General features: G+C 33.8%; 1 protein-coding gene across 2 annotated transcripts in view; it reads left to right on the top strand.

Moving 5' to 3' along the window:
- ELP4 (elongator acetyltransferase complex subunit 4) overlaps positions 1–23,164 on the top strand; it is a 239,823-nt gene that overhangs the window by 16,772 nt on the left and 199,887 nt on the right. For both annotated transcript variants that reach the window (XM_082627310.1, XM_082627311.1), the window contains exon 3: positions 14,071–14,192. In XM_082627310.1, the coding sequence (XP_082483436.1) occupies positions 14,071–14,192 (122 nt within the window). The remainder of the gene's footprint in view (positions 1–14,070; positions 14,193–23,164) is intronic.

The following is a 23,164-nucleotide window of genomic DNA, read 5'->3' as shown; positions in this document are numbered from 1 at the left end:
TGTGTCTTCCACTTAGAGAAGTTTCTTTAGCATTTGTTGTAGAGCTGGTTTGGTGGTGCTGAATTCTCTTAGTTTTTGCTTGTCTGTAAAGCTATTGATTTCTCCATCGAATCTGAATGAGATCCTTGCCAGGTAGAGTAATCTTGGTTGAAGGTTCTTCCCTTTCATCTATTTAAGTATATCATGCCACTCCCTTCTGACTTGTAGAGTTTCTGCTGAGAAATCAGCTGCTGACCTCATGCAAGTTCCCTTGTATGTTATTTGTCATTTTTCCCTTGTTGCTTTCAATAATTTTTCTTTGTCTTTAATTTTTGTCAGTTTGATTACTGTGCATCTCGGCATGTTTCTCCTTGGGTTTATCCTGCCTGGGATTCTCTGTGGCTTCCTGGACTTGGGTGGCTATTTCCTTTCCCATGTTAGGGAAGTTTTCGACTATAATCTCTTCAAATATTTTCTCGGGTCCTTTCTCTCTCTCTTCTCCTTCTGGGACCCCTATAATGCGAATATTGTTGGCTTTAATGTTGTCCCAGAGGTCTCTTAGGCTGTCTTCATTTCTTTTCATTATTTATTCTTTATTCTGTTCCGTGGCAGTGAATTCTACCATTCTGTCTTTCAGGTCACTTATCCATTCTTCCGCCTCAGTTATTCTTCTATTGATTCCTTCTAGTATATTTTTCATTTCAGTTATTGTATTGTTCATCTCTTTCTGTTTTTTCTTTAATTCTTCTAGGTGTTTGGTCTTTAGTTCTTCTAGGTCTTTGTTAAACATTTCTTGCATCTTCTCGATCTTTGCTGCCATTCTTTTTCCGAGATCCTGGATCATCTTCACTATCATTGTTCTGAATTCTTTTTCTGGAAGGTTTCCTATATCCACTTCATTTAGTTGTTTTTCTGGGGTTTTATCTTTTTTCTTCATCTGGTGCAAAGTCCTCTGCCTTTTCATTTTGTCTGTCTTTCTGTGAATGGGTTTTCCTTGCACAGTCTACAGAACTGTAGTTCTTCTTGCTTCTGCTCTCTGCCCTCTGGTGGATGAGGCTATCTAAGAGGCTTGTGCAAGCTTCCTGATGGGGGGGGACTGGTAATGGGTAGAGCTGGGTGTTGCTCTGGTGGGCAGAGCTCAGTAAAATTGTAATCCACTTGTCTGCTGATGGCTGGGCTGGGTTCCCTCCCTGTTGGTTGTTTGGCCTGAGGCGACCCAATACTGGAACCTACCTGGGCTCTTTGGTGGGGCTAATGGCGGACTCTGGGAGGGCTCACACCAAGGAGTACTTCCCAGAACTTCTGCTGCCAGTATCCTTGTCCCCATGGTGAGCCACAGCCATCCCCCGCCTCTGCAGGAGATACTCCAACACTAGCAGGTAGGTCTGGTTCAGTCTTCTATGGGGTCACTGCTCCTCCCCCTGGGTCCTAATGCACACATTACTTTGTGTGTGCCCTCCAAAAGTGGAGTCTCTGTTTCCCCCAGTCCTGTCGAAGTCTTGCAATCAAATCCCACTAGCCTTCGAAGTCTGATTCTCTAGGAATCCTCCTCCTGTTGCCGGACCCCCAGGTTGGGAAGCCTGACGTGGGGCTCAGAACTTTCACTTCCGGGGGTGGACTTCTGTGGTATAAGTGTTCTCCAATTTGTGAGTCACCCACCCAGCAGTTATGGGATTTGCTTTTATTGTGATTGTGCCCCTCCTACCATCTCATTGTGGTTTCTCCTTTGTCTTTGGATGTGGAGTATCTTTTTTGTTGAGTTCCAGTGTCTTCCTGTCAATGATTTTCCAGCAGTTAGTTGTGATTCCAGTGCTCTCACAAGAGGGAGCAAGTGCACATCCCTGTACTCCACCATCTTGAACCAAATCCCTAACCTGTACTTTAGATCTTTTCTCCTTCTACCTTTCCAAGTACCTGGCAATAGCGATTTTGTTTTCTCTTCTTATCATTACTGTCTTTATTAAGCTCTTTTCTATGTGTAATTGTTTTTCAAAGGAAAAAAATTCCACTCCCTTAACCCTACCTTCTCCAATTATTGCTTTTTCTCTTCCTTTCCATAGCCAAGCCTGTTGAATGATCTGCAACACTTGTTATATGTTTTAGTAATATTTCAGTCATTGCTCAGTCTATTTCACACACTACCACTTCACTAAAACCACCTTAGCTAGAGACAGTGGAGACCTTCTCATTGCTAAACCCAGAGGTTACTTCTCAGTCCTATTCCTTCTTCTTTTTTTTTTTTTATTGAAGTATAGCTGATTTACAATGTTGTGTTAGTTTCTGGTGTACAGCACAGTGGTCCATATATATATATTTTTTTCCATTAAGGTTTATTGCACAATATTGAATATAGTTCCCTGTGCTATGCAGCAAGACCTAGTTGTTATGTTTTTTATGTATAGTAGTTTGTATCTGCTAATCCCAAACTCCTAATTTATCCCTGCCCCCTCTTTCCCCTTTGGTAACCAGAAGTTTATGTTCTGTGTCTGTGAGTCTGTTTCTGTTTTGTAAATAAGTTCATTTGTATCATATTTTAGATTCCACATATAAGTGATATCATGATATTTATCTTTCTCTTTCTGACTTACTTCACTTAGTATGATAATCTCTAGGTCCATCCCTCTTGCTGAAAATGGCATTATTTCATTGTTTGTTATAGCTGACTAGTATTCAATAGTATATCTATACTACATCTTCTTTATCCATTCATGTGTTGATGGACATTTAGGTTGCTTCCACGTCTTGGCTATTGTAAATAGTACTGCTGTGAACATTGGGGTGCTCCTTTTTGAATTGAGAGTTTTCTCTGGACATATGCCCAGGAGTGGGATTGCTGGATCATATGGCAACTCTATTTTTAGTTTTTTAAGGAACCTCCATACTGTTTTCCATAGTGGCTGTACCAATTTACATTCCCACCAATAGTGTAGGAGAGTCCCCTTTTCTCCACACCCTCTCCACCATTTATTATTTGTAGGCTTTTTAATGATGGCCATTCTAACCAGTGTGAGGTATTACCTCATTGTATTTTTGATGCACATTTCTCTAATAATTAGCAAAGTTGAGCATCTTTTCATGTGCCTATTGGCCATGTGTATGTCTTTGGAGAAATGTCTATTTAGGTCTTCTGCCCATTTTTTGATTGGGTTGTTTGGTTTTTTGTTGTTGTATGAGCTGTTTGTATATTTTGGAAATTAAGCCCTTGTCAGGTACATTGTTTGCAAATATTTTCTCCCACTCTGTAGGTTGTCTTTTCATTTTGTTTATGGTTTCCTTTGCTATGCAAAAGCTTGTAAGTTTGATTAGGTCCCATTTGTTTATTTTTGCTTTTATTTCTGTTGCCTTGGGAGTCTGGCCTAAGAAAATGCTGGTACGATTTATGTCAGAGAATGTTTTGCCTATGTTCTGTTCTAGGAGTCTTATGGTGTCATGTCTTATATTTAAGTCTTTAAGCCATTTTGAATTTATTTTTGTGTATGGTGTGAGGAAGTGTTCTAACTTAATTGGTTTACATGGGGCTGTCCAGCTTTCCCAACACTGCCTGCTGAAGAGACTGTCTTTTCTCCACTGTATAGTCTTGCCTCCTTTGTTGAAGATTAATTGCCTGTAGGTATGTGTGTTTATTTCTGAGCTTTCTATTCTATTCCATTGAATCATGTGTCTGTTCTTGTGCCAATACCATGCTGTTTTAATTACTATAGTTTTATAGTATTGTCTGAAGTTTGGAAGGGTTTTGCCTCCAGCTTTGTTCTTTTTCCTCAGGATTGCTTTGGCAATTCTGGGTCTTTTATGGTTCCATATAAATTTTAGGATTATTTGTTCTCATTCTGTGTAAAATGTCATGGGTAATTTGATAGGGATCACGTTAAATCTGTAGATTACTTTGGGTAATATGACCATTTTAACAATATTAATTCTTCCAATTCAAGAACATGGGTTATCTTTCCATTTCTTTGAATCATCTTTAATTTCCTTTATCAATGTTTTATAGTTCTCAGCATATAGGTCTTTCACCTCCTTGGTCAGGTTTATTCCTAAGTTTTGTTTTTGTTTGTTTGTTTGTTTTTATGTAATTTTAAAAGGGATTGCTTTTTACTTTCCTCTTCTGATATTTCATTGTTAGTGTAAAGAAATGCAACATGTTTCTGTATGTTGATCTTGTATCCTGCTACCTTCTCAGACCTCTTCCTTCTTGATCTCAGCAGCAGTTGATGTAGTTAATCACTCTTTCCTTGAAGTACTCCCTTTCTTTGGATTCTGTTACAATATTCTGTTCTGGTTTTCCTTCTACCCCTCTGCTCATGTTTAAGGAGTCTAAAAAGACTCCTTTGGCTCTACTTAAAATACTAACATCATATTCCCTCTTCTAGTGCTGTATACTCTTCCCTGGGAGATCTCAGTCCCTGCCATATCTAGAATGACCAGGAAAAACCTCATCTTATAAAAGTAATCAGTAATCTCCAGGCATTGCTACATATGTAGGGTACACAGAGAAATGAGGAGATCATATTCAACTTCCTATTCAACATTTTCTCTTGAATATCTTACACACACCTCAAAATCAGTATGTCTAGAGCTAAACTCACAGTCTGCCCTTATCTCCAAATTCTACCCCATTCCTCTAAATCTGTCCCTCTTCCTCTCATCCCTGGCTTATTCAACCTACCAAGTGACACATGCCAGAGACCTGAGTGATGTACTTGTCTCTCACACTCCACACGCCCATTAATCATTAAATGCTGAAAGTTTTTAACCTTTTAAATATGTATTGAAAAACTCTGTCTACATCTCTCCATTATTGCTGCCACAACCCTAATTCAAACCATAATCAACAGCTCTCACTGAAATTATTATAACAGCTTCTTAAGTTGTCTCCAGTGTTCCCTTGCTTCAGTCCTTTTTCATACTGTAGCCTGAGTGAACTTTATGATATGAAAATCTGATCATGATCCTTGCTTAGGACATTTTTGTGCTCTCTATTGATCTTAACATAAGGTGCAATCTCCTTAATTTGGGCTCTAAGGCCTTTAGTGATTTGCTTCTGCTGATTCACCTTAGCCTTATCTCTTCTCATCTTCTCACCTCCTTCCTCAAGCTTTGTGTTTATCACCCTAAGCTTTTAATTCCATCAAAGTACCATTCTCTCACCTCTCTACAGGACTTTTCTTAAGTTCTTTCTTGCTGCATCTTTTTTCTTCTCTTTTCCTAACCCCTAATCATCTTTTAGGTCTCCACTTAAATATCTCTTCCAGAAAGTCATCCTTAATTGTTGCTTTCCTTCTCCTCATGCCCAATTAGTAGTATTCCTCTTATATAAATACTTCTGTAGTATTCTTTATTTACCTTCTCATGACACATACTTTATTGAAAAAGCCTGATCACATATTTTATTCAGTAGACTGACTGTAAGCTCTGTGATCATGGGAACCATATAGGGATACAGTAAATGAATGAATGCATGAATAAATGAATGATATGAAAGCCTGGCTAAAAACGATTTATAGTGGTTAGGAATATGTAATCATGGAGTATTTTGAGCAATGAAGAGATACTATGAAGGAGGCACTGCAAGAATAATGTAAAAAACTTGAAGTGATAAAAATACTCATTGCCCTAATCTAAACATGAGGTGATGTTTGTTACTGTGCTTTTAAGACTTTAATCATAAATTTACTATCAAATTTTGATAGGATAACAACACAAACTAACTTTTCTATTTCTACATTTCATTATGTATATTAGATTCTAAATGTTTAACTAGCTTTGCTTAGACTGCTGTGATTTGAAATATCATTTCCCTATATTTTCCCTCTTTTAACAGAACCCTCACAAGAGTGGTGATTTCTACTTCTGTGCCATATAATGTGTAGGAAATGAGGGAGAGACAGGAGGTAGTATGATCCCACAATTTTTGTCCAGAGAAAGTTTGGAGTTAGTACCATTAGGTGAAGTCAGGAAAGGAGGAGAATGAGCAGATATTGAGGTAGAGTAATGAATTCAGTTTAAACACAATGAATTTTCTGTTCCAAGTAGTTCTACCTAGTAGACAGTTGGATATTTGGGTATTAAACTTAGGCTAGAGAAAATATTTGGGATTCCTCAATGTTATTTAACTAATGTTTTATTCAATGTATGTTTTAGTTGAAGTCATAGGCATGTATTAGAATGCCCAAGTTTATAGACCCTTGTGGATCCAGAGATGGAATTTTAGGGGGTCTCTTAATTCCCTCAAATTACATGCAGATTTGTGTAAGACTGTGTATATTTTTAGACCAGCATATAAAACTTATATCAGCTTCTTAGAGTGGCCTTAGACTCCAAAAAAGACTCAGTACAACTAGAGTAAAAAGAAAAACAGGTCAAAATCTAAAGCCTAGGCACATCAGTGTTTAAGGTATAGATAATGGAAAATAAGCCCAGGAAAGAGGTTAAGACCATAGCTTCTGGAATCAGACTTCCTAGATTCAAATAATGGCTCTGCTATTTACTAGCTGTATCACCATAGGCAAGCTGCTTACATTCTCTGTAGGTTCCTTACCTATAAGACAGAGATTAATAACATTTGTAAGGTTATTATAAGGATTAAATAAACTAATGCATGAGATGTGTGTTGCACCATGTTTAGCATATAGTTAATGGTCCATAAATCACTTATTTGCTGTTTTTAATGTAATCTTGACTCTACTGGCCAGCCCCACCAAACATGAGATTCTGCCTCTTTGAAGGGTTTTTCAGTGACAGATGGGGCCAGAATGAAGCAGAGCATCACCCCCAAAACCATGCTTACCACCTACGTGGAAATCACCATAAGTTCATAGGCTACAAGCAGCTGGCTTGAATAGACCAGATCAGAGTGAGGATAGGGCCATCTCTCTACCTAAAGCAGACAGACAATTGTGTAAGTTGATCTCTGCCACTTTTCTTTTTCCCTGCTCTCCCAGTAATAGAACGAGGACTTGGAATAAGAAGTATTTTAGAACTTTCCTTTCTTGTAGAGCCCCTCTGCACCCCTGAGACCTTCAAGGTACAAGCCTTAGTCTGCACTGAAGGAGAGAGAAAGCTTTGCATTGAACAATAAAGTTTTAAAGTTAACTATTTCAAATTTTAATAACTGAAACTGGTGAGAAGATCATGGAATCCACTCTGGATGTCTTTAAGAGATGAGAAAAGGAAGTTTTGACATAGCATATTTGAAAGCAGTGACTAGAAAATAAAATTGTTTCATATTTGTATACTAAAGAGTTCAGAGTTCTATATAAACTGCTTACATATATAAAGAATGGCTAAAGAAACAGGAAAAATGGTAACAAGGAGTATCTTAAAAATGGGGGAGGGAGAGGGTAGTTCCAAAAAGAAAATTGTCCATAGCAATAGCTACAATAGACAAAAAAGATAAAGATTTAAAAGTGTCCCAGAAATTAGACAATTAGAAAGTCATTGGTGACTTTGAGACCAGTCTCAGTGGAATCATAGGGGCAGCTCATTTGGACTTTGATATTAAAGAAAAATTGATGATCCTGTTGTTTCTATCCATTAGGCTTCATTCTACCCCTTGGGGGCATTAATGAACAAGTGTAATTCCATTTCCATATGACAGCCCATCAAATATTTGAAGCCAGCTACCTTGCATCCCTTGGGTCTCTTTTTCTTCAAGGAAAATATTCATTTCTCATGCTTTCAAGTCCCTTCACCATCCTGGTCACTCCATTCAGAAGATGCTTTAGTTTGTGTAAATCCCCAAATGAAATATATCGTTGTCAGTCTGGTCGAGTACCATAGAATAGAATAGGACAATCATCTCTCTCAACCTAGGAATTAGACTATTAATTCAGGCCAAAACTACATTTGCTTTTTGGCAGTTCTGTCACATGATTATCATTTTTGCATGCCCAGTGTTATGAGGATTCATTAAATAGATTAATTAAATGCTTATTGTACAACTCAAAATTTTTTCACAGAATTGGTGATTTTCAGCTTGAAGAGCTTGAATTATTTTTTACTTTTTTTGCTAATCCCTCAATAGGTGATCTTCCTCCCATTAGTTTTTGCTGCCCCATAGGAATCTTTGAAAAAGTAGGGTTGATAAGTATTATAGCGTGTGTGTGTGTGTGTGTGTGTGTGTGTCTATGATGGGACGTGTTTTCAGCCAAACTACAGTAGATCTGACTGATTTACAAGACAAGATAGATTTTTGTTTGTTGTTTTTCCCTTAATTAATTCTACAAATATTTACTGTGTACTGTGTGCCCAGTACTAGCGATATAACAGTAAGATGTGTTCTCTGCCATGAGGAAATTTTAGCTTAGTGGGGAAATTTCGATAATGTGTATTAAATGCTGGTATAGGAGTTAACAGGATGCTCCAGGGCACTCTGATCATCTCACCCAGGCTTGAGGAAAGCTTCTCCAAAGGTGGGGTTACCTAATCTGGGTCTGGGAGGATTTGAGGGAATTAGCTAGCCAAAGAGGTGAAGTAATCTCTGCAAAGGTCCTGAGTTAAGATGCAGTATGGTTACTAGAGATAGTAACTTAAGATATGAGTGTAGATAAGATCAGTAGGGATTGTATGTATTTAAAAAAAAAAAAAAAGTCAAAACCCTTACTCATTTAAGAAGCTCCTGTGCAGCAACAAAGACCCAACACAGCCAAAAATAATAAATAAATAAATTTATTAAAAAAAGAAGTAGGTAAGAAAAGGGGAACTTTGCCATTTAGTTTAGTTGTTTTACCTCTTCATTAATGAGAAATCACTCAATATTTTTTGTTATCTACAAGTGAATGTCCATAGTTTATGCAGTACTTATCTGTATATTTTATTCCCTTACTGAGTGTTATAATACGTGTCCTCAATTTTACAAATAATTATTTTTATTTTTCTAGTTAAATAGTTTACTTTTTTCTTTACTGAAAAGTTGTTAAATGACAATCATGTACATTTTAAAGGGAAAACAATAATCATGTACATTATTGCAACAAGTAATTTTATTTTTGCACATTAAACCCTCCTCTTTGGCCACAACCATGCAGAGCCTGTAGACCATGCTAAAGGATTTAGTTCTTTCTGCAAGGAGCAATGAGAAAACACTGAAAGGTTTTAAGTAGGGAAGTGACATGATCAGGTTTGTATTTTGAAAAGCTCACTGCTAAATTGAAGGAGGATTTGACTGGATGCAAAGAAGTAAGGGAAATTGCAGTCATCTAGGAAAGAGTTCTTGGTAGCAAAGCTAGGGGAGAGACGTCGTGGAGCAAAGTGAACAATTCCAAAAATACTTTGAAAATAAATTTAACAGGATTTTAGGCATGGGGAGAAGGGTGTATTGTTGAGAGAGAGAGAGAGAGAGAGCAGGAGAGAGGGAAGAGGTATTAAGAATAAATCCTAATTTTCTAAAAACAGAAGGAGGACCACATCTGATGGAAGAAAATAATGAGTTTCTGAGTTCTGCCTTGGACATGTGGGAGTTGAGGTACTTTCGTGCTTCTGTATTTAATAGTAACAAAAGCCTGAAAGTGGCATGAAAAGTCCATAGTGGGGGAATGACTAAGTATTGTAAATTATGGTACATAAATTTACTGGAGTATTATGTACTCTTAAACATCATAGTTACAAGACTGTGACTCATGTGAGATTAAGAGAAAAAAGTTGGATACAAAATTCAGTAATAATTGTAACCATCCTACTGTATAGCACAGGGAACTATATTCAATATCCTGTGATAAACCATAATGGAAAAGAATTTTAAAAAGAATGTATATATGTATAACTGAATCATTTTGCTGTACAGCAGAAATTAATACAACATTGTAAATCAGCTATACTTCAATAAAATACTAAATTAGAAGGAAATCCAAAAAAAAGGGATATATGTAAAGCTGATTCACTTTGCTGTACAATAGAAACTAACACAACATTGTAAAGCAACTATACTCCAATAAAAATTAATTGAAAAAATATATATAAAAACAGAAAAAAATGGATGAGGTACTCACTTGGAAAATAATAATAATTGTAACCATATGAGAAAATATCTACAGAAAAAGTGCTAAAAGGAAATCCAACAAGTTTTAGAAATAATTCTATGAGTGTGATGGATGGCAGGTGAGTTTCTAAAAATTAAAATTTTCCATGTTGTAAAAATATCAACCTCAGAAGTTAAAATTTTTACTATCAGATTTGTTTCTTCCATCATTGATTTATAATGACCTTGGTTTATATGGTTGCTTTTGTAAACTGATTTAATGGTAATTATTTAAGATAAAATCAATTCTTTTTTTTAAACGTGACTTTCTATTTCTAAAGTTTAACAGAGACAAATTCTTAGTTATATAAAATGGGTGTTTTTTCCAGTGTCATAGCTGTAATGATCCACAGGTAGTGCTGGTCATCTCATCCACTTGTCTCTGCTGGCTTTTCCACCTGTTGACTGTAAACCATGCAGAGGTGTTGAAAGCATTTTTCTTTTCCTTTGTGCACAAAAACTTTCATAAAATGCTCCTAAATCCTAATCAAGCCCATTTTGTGTCTTTTAGACTTATAGATTTTAACTTCGTGGTAGGTAGTATTAAAGAACTGGCTATGTTCTATATATAAAATCAATCTTCATGTAAATCTACTATACTTATGATCGTGGATTTGCTCTAATATTCTGTGCTGAAAAGGTTTACATACAAGCTACCACATGGTATTTTAGCTATGCCATAGGAAATTATTTTCATAAACCACCTTTACTGAATTATAATTTACATACAATAAAATAGACCCATTTTAAGTATATATTTTAGTGAGTTTTTACAAATGTATATACTCATGTAATCACCACAACAATCAAGATATAAAACATTTCCATCATCCCCCTCAAACATCCTCATGCCCAAAATGTTTCCTGGCCCCCAAGCACCTAACATCTTTCTATCACTAGAGTTTAGTTCTGCTTTCTTTAGAATACCACATTAAGGCAATCTTACCATACACACTTTTTGTGTCTGGCTTTTTTCACTTAGTTTAGTGTTTTTGAGATTCATCTATGTTGTTGCCTATATATCAGTAGTCAGTTTATTTTGTTGTTGAGTATTATTTCATTTGTGAATGTACCATTTGTTTTTCCATTCACTGGTTGATGGACATTTAAGTTATTTCCAGGTTTTTGTCTGTTACATAAAAAACTGTCCAAGATATATGTACTGCAAGTATTTTCTCTCTGTAGCTTGCCTTTTCATCTTCTTGGTGTCTTTTCAAAAGAAAATATTTAAAATTTTTATACACTTCAAGTTATCCATTTTTTTTCTATTGTGACACATGCTTTCCTGTCTTATTTAAGAAATATTTGTCTACTCCAAGGCTGCAAAAATTTTCCCTGTTTTTTCCTAATAGTTTTATTGTTTCACCTTCTATATTTAGTTTTATGATTCATTTCAGCATATTTGAGTAGTAGTATGAGATAAGATTGAAATTTTCTTGTTTGCTTGTTTGTTTTTTTCCCAATTGAAGTATAGCTGATTTTCAATGTCATGTTAGTTTCAGTTGTACAGCAAAGTGATTCAGATATATATATGTATACATACTTTTTCAGATTCTTTACCATTATAGGTTATTACAAGCTATTGAATATAGTTTCCTGTGCTATACAGTAGGTCCTTGTTGTTTATCTATTTTATATATAGTAGTGTGTATCTGTTAATCCCAAACTCCTAATTTATCTCTCTTCCCCCAACCTGCAAATTTTTTTTGTTTTTTGATTGAGTGTAGTATGAGGTAAGAGTGAGGGTTTTGTTGTTTTTTGCATATGGGTATCCAGTTATTCCAAGACCATTTGTTGAAAAAGAATTATTTCTCCACCTTTGTCAAGAATCAGTTATGTGGGTTTATTTCTGGTCTCTCTATTCTTTTACATTGATCTATATTTATAGCCTTTGGTCAAATCTGTATTGCCTGGATTGTTGCAGCTTTATAATAAGTCTTAAAATCAGATGGTATGTCTTCCAACTGTGTTCTTTTTCAAATTCATTTGGTTACCTAGGACCTTTGAATTTCTATGTAAATTTAGAATTAGCTTGTCAGTTTCTCCAAAAAACTTACTGGGGCTTACATTGACATTCCATTAAATGTATAGATTAATTTGGAAAGATTTGAGTCTTGCATCCCATGACCATGATATATCACTCCATTTATTTAGGTTTTTTTATACTTACTCTCAGAATGTTTTATACTTTTCAATTCGGAGCTAGTTCATGCACATATTTTGTTAAATTTATTCAAAATATTTCATGTTTTTGGAATCCATTAAAATGGAATTTATAAAATTTTAGTTTCTAATGTTTGTTACTAGTTTGTAGAGGTACAGTGATTTTTATATATTGACTTTACATGCTACAACCCTGATAGCCTTGGCTTGTTAGTCCTACTAGCTTTTTGGTAGATTGCTTAAGGTTTCCTACATATGTGATAATGTTTGCAAATAAAGACTGTTTTACGTCATCTTTTCCAATCTGTATGCCTTTCATTTCTTCTTCTTGGTTTATTATATGCTTCAGACCTTCTGAGCAATATTGATTACAAGTGGTGAGAGTGGATATACTTTCTTTGTTCCTAATATCAGGAAGAAAGCATTCCATCTTACCATTCTGTTACCTGTAAGTTTATTATAGATACCATTTATCAGGTTGCAGAGGTTTCATGTTATTCCTAATTTGCCAAGAGTTTGTATTATGAATTATTGTTGAATTTTGTCAAAATTTTTTTGTGTCTATTGAAACGATCATATGGTTTTACTTTATTTATTTATTTTTTTGCGGTACGCGGGCCTCTCACTGTTGTGGCCTCTCCTGTTGCGGAGCACAGGCTCCGGACGCGCAGGCTCAGCAGCCATGGCTCACGGGCCTAGCCGCTCCGCAGCATGTGGGATCTTCCCGGACCGGGGCACGAACCCGTGTGCCCTGCATCGGCAGGCGGACTCTCAACCACTGCGCCACCAAGGAAGCCCAGTTTTACTTTTTTAATATGTCATTATGGTACAGTGATTTTTAAAATAAAAAACCAACTTGGCATTTCTGTGATAAACCCCACTTAATCATAGTATATCATATTATTCTTTCTTATTACTAATGAGTTTTGGTTGGATATTTTAGAAATTATTTTCATAAATGTTCATGAGGCATATTAGTCTATAGCTTTCTTTTCCTGTGATGTCTTGGCCTAGTTTTGGTATCAGAGTAATTATGGCATTATAAAATGAGTTCTGAAATATTTCTTTCCAATTTTTCCTTTTTTCTGAAAGATTACTTGTAAGATTGGTATAATTTCATCCTTAAATGGGCTATTTTTTCTTTCAGTTTTATTGAGATATAATTGACATACAGCACTGTATAAGTTTAAGGTGTACAGAACAACCATTAGACTTAATACGTCATGAAATGATTAGCACAATGAGTTTAGTGGACATTCATGATCTCATGTAGATACAAAATTAGAATAATAGAAAAACATTTTTTCCTTGTGATGAGAACTCGTAGGATTTACTCGTTTAACAATTTTCCTATATAACATACAGCAGTGTTGATTTTATTTATCATGTTGTAAATTACATCCCCAGTACTTATTTATCTTATAACTAGAAGTTTGAAGCTTTTGACTGCCTTCATCCAATTTCCCCTACCCCTACTCTCCACCTCTGGTAACCACAAATCTAACACTACGTGTTTAATTCTTGTGACATGAAAGTAATGAGGTGTGAGTTTACAACTGGTTGGTAGGGAATATGGCCATTTTAGAGCTACAGTACCTGAGAAAATCTTAGTAAAGAAAAACCAAATCTCTGATTTTTTAATATAATCATACATAACCTTCTAAATTTTATGGATATCGGAGGTGGTGTAGTAGATGGAGAATGATTTTGGAATCAGAAAGACTCTGTTAAAAGTACCTACTTCCCATTGATTATCTAGATAAGTATTTTAGCCTATCTAACTGTACCTTAGGAAGACAGTTATTGCCCCACCTCATAGACTTGTTTTAAGGAGAAAAGAATATAAAAACATCCTACCATAAATATCCTAGTATATGGTAGGATTCTGACTATAATTTTTTTCTTTCTTACAGAAGAGGATAAATATAATATTTATTCTCCTTTGCTCTTCAAGTATTTCCTGGCAGAAGGAATTGTCACTGGACATACTTTGTTAGTTGCATCTGCAAAAGAAGACCCTGCTGACATTTTACAGGTATAGAGTATACTAATTCAATATTGCATTTTGAATATTTCACAAAAAAATATTGTTTATCTATATGTAAATAAGATGTATTTGTATATGTACAAACTATATTTAGATACATTAATGGGACCACACATGTATTTTTTTCTCTTAAAGAGAAGTATCAAATTTATTTGAACATATAATCTCATTTTAAAATTAGTTCTTGGACAGTTTTTTTAACTTAAAATTTATGTCACAGTGAGGAAATATTAATAAGCTATTTAAAACTGACAATAAACAAAATTACTATTAAGTAATGATATGAGCACTTTATAAACTATTTAAAAATCTAGGTAAAGAAAAACAACTGCAGAATATTGTCAGATATTATATTACCAGTATTCCAAAGGTATAAGTCAGAAGAAAGATAGAGAAATTAGAAGTACTCATTTATTAAAATTATTTTGCTTTGAGAATGCCAGAAAGTATTCCCTTCCAAGAAATAAGCAATAATACTAAAATATGTGCTTGAAATAGTATATCTTTTTTATGCCAAAGCATACTTTTCACCTCAGAGAAGACAATTCTGACTTTTAGAATTCTTAATTTCTTTGTACAGAACAGGAACTCACTTTTAAGCCATTATTTGATTAGAATTCATAATCTAAAATCATTTTCTCTCAGAGGATGTTTTTATTTCACTGTGTAGTTTGCAAAATGACAAATGACTAAGTCATTTATAAAAAATTTGTAGAATAATAAATACTAATTTACAATAACTTCAACAGACACCAACAAATTTCTACACCCACATATAAAAATTACTATAATACTGAGGTCAAAACTAACATGATTGGGGCTTCCCTGATGGTGCAGTGGTTGGCGCAGTGGAAGCCTGACCATTTATTTTTAATGTCTTAAAAGTTTCTCTTGCTCTAGCCTAGCATAGGTGTATTTAACTGAAGAATGTATTCTAGTGTCATCAGATCTATTTTACTTTCTCTTGTGCACTTAGAATGTATTATCAAAGACATTATAATTACTCCACAAAAACCTAATCGTCTTAAGCATTAGATTTACTTAATATAACATTGCAGATTTGATGCTGCATTTTCAAAGTTATCTCATTCTTCTATTTATAATGAGTAGCCTAGAACAAGTTGTTTTTATTTGAATAGCAAGTTTGCTTTACATGACAAGTGAATATTTATCAATAACGTACTCAGTGAAGTTAAATATTAAATTAATTATAAATTTGAGTGTGTGATCCTCAGGAACAATTTATCTTCTTTGATTTTAATGCCATTATTTGCTTTTAACTAAAATCACCTGTATAGATGAGTAATGAAATTGTTTAAGGCTGTATATGCTAAATAATATGCACACACAACATTTCCCTACATTAAAAAACTTATTTAGTGATTCATTTTTAAACTATTTTAATTTTGATTATGTTCTTGTATTTCATGCACCTCTACTCTGAAGATATATCTAGCTTTTGAGTTAGTAGAATCTTCACTCATCAGTAATGTTTCTTTTCTTTTTAAAAAAAATAATTTTAAAAACGTTCATTTGATGGGGAAATACCGCTTTGTTGCATGTTTCTTTGTTTGCAGCAAAGCAGAATATTTTCCCCTATGGTTTTTAGCCTTCTGTATTTCTTTCTTATTTTTCATAGTAGGTTTTTGTCTCTGTCTATTTTTTTCTCATTGCTCTGTACGAGCTCTTTACATATTTTAGTTAACGTCCCTGGATTATATACAAGGATCCTTGTTTTGCACATTCTCAGGATCTAAATCCCTGAAGTTACAAGGTATTTGCCAAAACATAAAAATAGCCCTCCTATAAATTTTAGGCTGCCCTCCTAAAAATTTTGCCCCTCTGCCCACATCCCTCACATGTAATACTAGTGTATTTTTTCACCCTTCATCATTAGATTTGTGGGTTGGTCTGTTCCTGTTAGCCATATGTTAAATATTCTTGAGTATAATGCAAAACAATTTCAAAATTTGCCAAAGATGCAAAATTTCCTGAGGTTGGTCAAAGTGACTGTGGAGAATTGTTTGAATCCCATGCAAGGCTACTGGCTAATGAGAATGTAGAAGGATTCAGCCAGTTAAGAAAGCAATGTTTCTTAAATTCTTAATCTTATCGTCTTGTATTTCTTACATGTTTAATACGTAACAGTAAAACAATATTTGACTTAAAAGAATAATATGCCATTCTCATTTTTATATAAGGAAATACAAAAGTATTGTTTTTAATATATACAAAATGTTTAATGTTTAGTATTCACACATTTAAAGCAGACTGGATGAGAAAATTATGGCTGATAAAAATTTCAGTTATGTATATTCTTCATAATACTAGTATATAGACAAAATTTTTAACATTTCTGAGAAAAATGAACAAAATATTTTTGTAGTTTAAAGTGAGATGTTGAATACTAATATAGAGAAGTAGAATTTCTGCACCTATAAGAGTAGGTATAGATATTATGTATTTTTTACATAATGTTCAGTTGGGATTTCAGTGTGCCCAGCTCAGAGATATACTGAAAACTTATTTGTTTCAAACAGCCCCAAAATGAGTGACCAAAACCCAAGGCATTAACAGTGTTTAGAGATACAATGTAGGGAGAAAATGCTATAATTGCTTAGTTTTAATTTTATGATGTATGATTAGAGATTTCTGGAACCTATAACCAAGGCAAATATTGCTGGTACAAGAAAAGGGAAAAGACAATCTTATAGACCATAATTATCTTAAAACTGTGTATAACTAAAAGACAAGTAAAGGATAAAAAGCCCATCAGCTGCCTAAAATATATTATGTAACCACCCAGCAATTTATTCATCATCCTTTGGAAACATTCATGCCTACTGTAGTCAGAGCTTCTGGAAGTCAGCATTAAGATGTAACGCTGAAAAGTTACACCCCTTAGAAAGTCCTATAGAACAATATACATGATGTTGTTAAAGCTTTTAAAAACACTTATGGTAAGTATTTTTCAGTTAACTTTTTTATCTAAAAGAATTTTCTTGATCATCTCAAATATAGTGATGGGTATTCTCTATGTAAACTTTCTATGGAATGTTTCCTAATATAGCAAAATTACATTTTTTTTTTTTTTTTTTCCTTTTTGCGGTATGCGGGCCTCTCACTGTTGTGGCCTCCCCCGTTGCGGAGCACAGGCTCCGGATGCGCAGGCCCAGCGGCCATGGCTCACGGGCCCAGCCGCTCCGCGGCATGTGGGATCCTCCCAGACCGGGGCACGAACCCGTATCCCCTGCATCGGCAGGCGGACTCTCAACCACTTGCGCCACCAGGGAGGCCCCACAAAATTACATTTTTATGTTAAAATATTTAAACATTTATCAGTAGATCAGCTGATTTTTTTATGAAATGAAAAATTATATACACACATGCACACCCAAACATTTCTTAAGAACTTGAAAATGCTAAGATTTCTCTATTATTTATATCCTTTTCATAATTTTTAACAATATGATGGTATGTGTTAATACATTTAGAATTAAAGAAAGTAAAATTTCAGAAGTAAATTTAAATGCTGTTTCATAATATGCTAAAGTCAGTTTCAAAAACAATTTGAACATTTTTTTTAGTGATGACATGCCAGGTAGGTAATATTCATTCAGGAAGAGATATCTAATATCTAGAGCAAAGGGTTAATTCTTGACTTGTTGCATTAACTTTTTGAGTTACCTGTTATATACACTATGCACTAACATCAGCCACAGTTAGAACAAAGTGGGAGGTTAGAATGCTTTTAAGGACCTTCAAAGTTGTATTTTTTAGTGTGTACCCAGGATAGGTACCTGGTTACCAGCAGGGGTGTCCCAACTACCTTGATGTTTATTAAAGGATTTAGCATATAATATTTTTAACATCAAACATATTGGTAAATAAATAGTTCAAATTTAAAATCAATTATGGTGGAATTTCCCATATTTACTATTGAGAAAATCTTTCATATTGAAAATGAATTACTTTACAATAATCTATGTCATGGAATGAGTTTCAGTTCATTAAAAATAAACCATATGATATTTGATGAATTAATATAGTAATAAGATACTTGGTAACAAAGTAATGAAGTATGAATATTTAGTCTAACATCTTCAGAATTCTTTTTCATGGACTTTAAATCCATAAGTAAAAGTTAAAAGTGTATCTTAATAATTGGAAAGCATTATTTTAAATCCCAAAATATCAGCCTTTTACCCAAATACTGAACTCATTTGTTAAGATCTTATTCACTGTACCTTGTATCTTTTCCTTTATTTGATTCCTTGGTTTTAATTGAGATCAGAGATATTGATTTAGAGTTAGATAAAGCAGTATTATTTGCTAACAATGTAAAGTTTGAGTTACTGTTAAAAAGGTTTCTTTTCCTTCTGTCAGTTTGGTGTCAAGATTAAGTCTGTTTGCTATCCATCTGTTATTTACTGATCATGGAACAAGAATTAGAAATCTAGTGAGTAGTCACTTTGCTCTTAGTACACTGTAGTACAGTCTGGTCTTTCTGAGTACATAGAATACAAAAATGTCTCAGATCCAGCCCATGTTTTTTTTTCAGTGACAAAAATTGAAACAGCTATAAAAATGAAGTTAACGAAACATCCCTTGGTTGGCCAAATATATCATTGAACATTTTTAAAATTATGTTCATCTCCAAAGTTGTAGTTTTATGATTCAGAACAAAAGTAATACAACATGCTATAAATAATTAAAAATTACTTTCTGACCCATCTATATTCCACTTTGCAAGCTTTATGCATACTCAACACCTTATACATTACACATTTTCCCACACATTTTTACTTTTTCTAGCCTGTATAATATTTAATGTACATCCTATCAAAACTACTTTATCACTGTGTATCTTTTGTCCATAATATAAATACAAATATTAAAAGGTCTTTGAAGGCAGAGCTATAATCAGAATATGTTCCCTTCACTTCTTTGTCAACATTTTATTTGTTCAGAAAATTATCAGGCTATCTATAAGCTTTTCAGTGCTAGTTGAGCCAGAAATTTGCTGTTTGACCCTAGGGTTCCCCTCTTTTTTTTCCCTCCCTAACTACTTGTGAGAGCTTATTTAAAATTCTGAGTTCTCCCCTGGCAGCCACAGTTCGAGTTTCTTTGGCAAATTAAAAAGACTAACAAAAAACATGCAAAAGCTCAGTACTGTTTCCAGTGACCTACATTTGTAGGCAGCTTTTAAAAGATGGTATGTGCCTTATTTTCCAACGAGGAAATGAAAGATAAGATAAAAAATATAAAGGAAAATAAACCCACCTCTCTGTCACTACCTAATGAGAAATTTTTGATACAACACTAAAATAAACACACATTTGGCATTGATGTTTGTGCATCAGTCAACAAAAGAAAGGAATTTTGCATGCAGAAAAGTGGCCTAAGTTATATAGCAAAATGCCACACTGTGTAATAGGATATTTATCCTTAGGAAGATGAAATATACTTCGAATCTGAGCTTAGATTTTAATTTCTGTGTTGCTGCTTAACTAGCTACAGGACCTTGCACAAGTCACTTAACCTTTCATATTAAGATAGGGATGATATCCTGCCTACCTTATTCCAGAGTTCCAAATTAAAAATGAAATAGCTGGAGTTTTGCTTTCTAAATCTTAAAACACCTATTCCAGCCCTAACACTTACTTAAAAAATTTTATTTTGAACCCATAAAAAAATGAATGGTTGTGAATACTTGATGGGTTTGCTATAGGCAAAAGAAATGTTTAAATCTTAGAACTATTATTAGTTTTATCATTCTTGGAAAAGAAGCCACATAAAGTCAGCATTGGGAATATTAGACATAGGGTTCATTTTTCTTTTGAATACTTTTTCTGAAAAAGTATTCAGAAGAGAAAGTATTCAATCCTTTTGGGGGTGGATAAATGACTTCAAAATTTGAAAACCAGAGCCATTCAAACTAAAAGAAAATCAGCCTCCCAAATTAACATGTTGTCCCATTTAATGAAACATTAAAGGATACCATGGAAGGAGAAAGGCTGTATACTACCAAGGATCATAAATTAAATAGACAGTCTGTGAAGATTTATTATGTACAAAAGGATAACTCTACTGTTGAAAACCCCCCAAATATAGGGCTATTTCTCCAGCTAGTGTTGGGATCATTCTTTCAGTGTTTCTTTTCTAATTTAAGTTTTGTTCACCAGAAACTGACAGGCGGTTGCAGAAAAGGGCCTTAGTTCCACACGTCCATCTTTTCACATTATGATGTATTAACAAAATCAGAGGCATTTGAAACGTGCTTATTGTTTTTGTAAAATATTCTCACTACGGTTTGTGTGTGCATACGTGTGAGTCTGAAAGTCTGTGCTAGATTTCAGAAACATGGTAGAGAGCATTAAAATGAAGACTTAAATTGGAAGTAGAAAACAGATCTGAAACTATGAAGTGAAGCTTCTTACCTTGCATCTCTTAATTAAAACAGACTAACATACAGGGTGCTATAGAATTAAAGAAAAACTATTTTATGCTTTTACCCAGTTACCTCTACTTCTCAGTAGTCAATGAACAAAAAGAGAATGAGTTCTATTCTACTAACACCAAATATACTACAGAAAATAGTTTTCAAATTTAATAAAAATAAAGTGATATCCAGTTTCATTTATACCCCACAATACCCTAAGGATTTTTGTTTGTGACACTTTCCATAAGCTGGGTTTATTCTGGAAAAAAAAAATCACATCAAACAAATAAAACCAGTCACTTGTTGTGTGCTCCTGAGTTAGGAATTTAACTGATCAGGACCCCTTAAATGAAGGTAATGCCTGATTTCATTCCTAATTGAGATTTCTTTGACAATAGATATCCATGAAACTTTAGAATACTTCTTTTCCAACAATGTAAAGATTTAGTAAATAATTATAAGATTATTGTCACTTTCATAACTTTTAAAATAATTATATTTAGAAATTTTTTAGTTACATTGGTTTTTAGAAATTAGTTTAGTTTATATTCAATAAAGAGGCTTAATACTTAAAGGAATTTTGTAGGAATTCTTTGCCAACATAAGAATCCTTTTATAACTTATTATTGCATAACTTGTTTGCTTAATGTAGATTTTCATATGTCATATTTTCTTAAAACAGGTTAATATACACCCTTATACAGTACACATTTACTAAAAGGAGTTATTACATATGATCTCACTAATAACTAAACCTGTTAATACCAGTGAGTAAGTGGAAAGTTTAGTCTACTTTTTAAAACAATTCACAAAATGTTTTGTAATCAAGATATGTCCTATTATAAGGACATTGTTCACCATTCACTATTCTTTCTATAACTAGGGACATAATATATATAAAACTATACATATATACACACATACATGTGTGTATGTATACACACATAATACATATACACACACAGAAGTTCACATTTTTAACAATAGTCATTACCTAATTAGTAGCTCTCTTCACTTTAACTTGTATTATCTCTCTGAGTATGAGTTTTATTGGTTGTGCAGTCAGAGCCAGATTAAACACTGACAGCATTGAATATAAGAACCTTACTTTGTAAAAAAACCTAGAAAGGAAACCTCCAATTTTTATGGATAAAAGTATTAATAGATTCCAACAGTGCATTCTTGCCTCTCTATAAGTAAAAACATGGTATTTTTATTTTAAGCTTTCTTCTTAAGAAGTCAGTTTGAAGTAAAGAGACTACTTTGAAGGAATATGTAATATAGCTCTTATGTTTTGATTTATAAAATCATAAGTTCTGTATCTAAGTTGATCTATTGAGGAAAATTGATAAAATTAATATAGACCTCATGGAGACTTGTTCTTAACAGCTTGACAGTTTTGAGTTTTTTTATATATGTGAGAAAATAATTACAGAAGCTAATATTAGAATGCCAAGACAGTGCATTTCTCCTTAAACTCCTTTTAAGTCAATGCCATCAATAGACAGTACTGAAACCTGTGGCTGCTTTGGTCCAGACTAGGAGTGCTGTTTATTGTATTAGCAGGCATATTGCTAGGACCTAGATAAGGAATGTAAATTTGCCTGTACCTCATTTTCCCATTCTCACTACTACATTGCAGTAGAACTCAGAGGTTAATACATGTCTAAATTGCTTTGAGATCCTTCTATGACTGGTGCTCTTAAAAATGTGATGGTTTAGAATGTAATGTTTTAAAATAATTAAATTATATTTGCATTTATTTGAAGATATTATTAAACTTAGTGCAACTCTTTCTCTTCATTTCTGAATACTTCTAGTGCAGACTTCCATTTCCTTTTCTTCATGTATCCTGCTCCTTCCCTCTATCTTAGTCAAGAAAATTGAAAGAGAGGTTTTTCCAGCCTTCTCAACACACTTCTGGTTTACATTTTAAGGAGAAACGTGATTTGCTTGCCAAATTACAAGCATCAGTTTTGTCAGTAGCTTAACTTGAGAGTTTAGTTAAACTAATTTTTTATGCTGATGTGAAAGTGTTTTTCACCATCCTTCTTGTAATAGCAGTAATTTTTCTATCTTTATATTCAAGAAAAAATATCTGAAATTGTACTAAGATGTCCCCTAATCTGTACTGCATTTGGTTTAAAACAAGATAATTCACTCATTACTAATCTTAAAATCTCTGAGTTTTAAAAACATGTAACATCAACTACACCCCAGGACCTTCTAACTTACTCCCTGCAGTCTACATTTCTGAATGCTTTTAATAATTAAAGTCACTCCTTCCCCCATACTTTTGAATAGTTAAATGAAGATAATGTGGAGAACATACCTTTACTAAATAAATATTCAGGTTAAATATTTGGACCATATTTGTATTCAAATTATGATAATCAGTAATATCTTTGGATTTGTTTCTCTTTCCAACTTTCAGAAAATAAGTATTCCCTCCAAAAACCCCCATAAATCAACAAAGTAATATACTTACTGATACAATATAATATACTTACTGATACGT

The sequence above is a fragment of the Mesoplodon mirus genome (assembly GCF_964341445.2).
Source record: "Mesoplodon mirus genome assembly, chromosome: 7".
Lineage (NCBI taxonomy): Eukaryota > Metazoa > Chordata > Mammalia > Artiodactyla > Ziphiidae > Mesoplodon > Mesoplodon mirus.
Note: the sequence above shows the minus strand (reverse complement) of the source record. Positions and strands in the feature narration are given on the sequence as shown.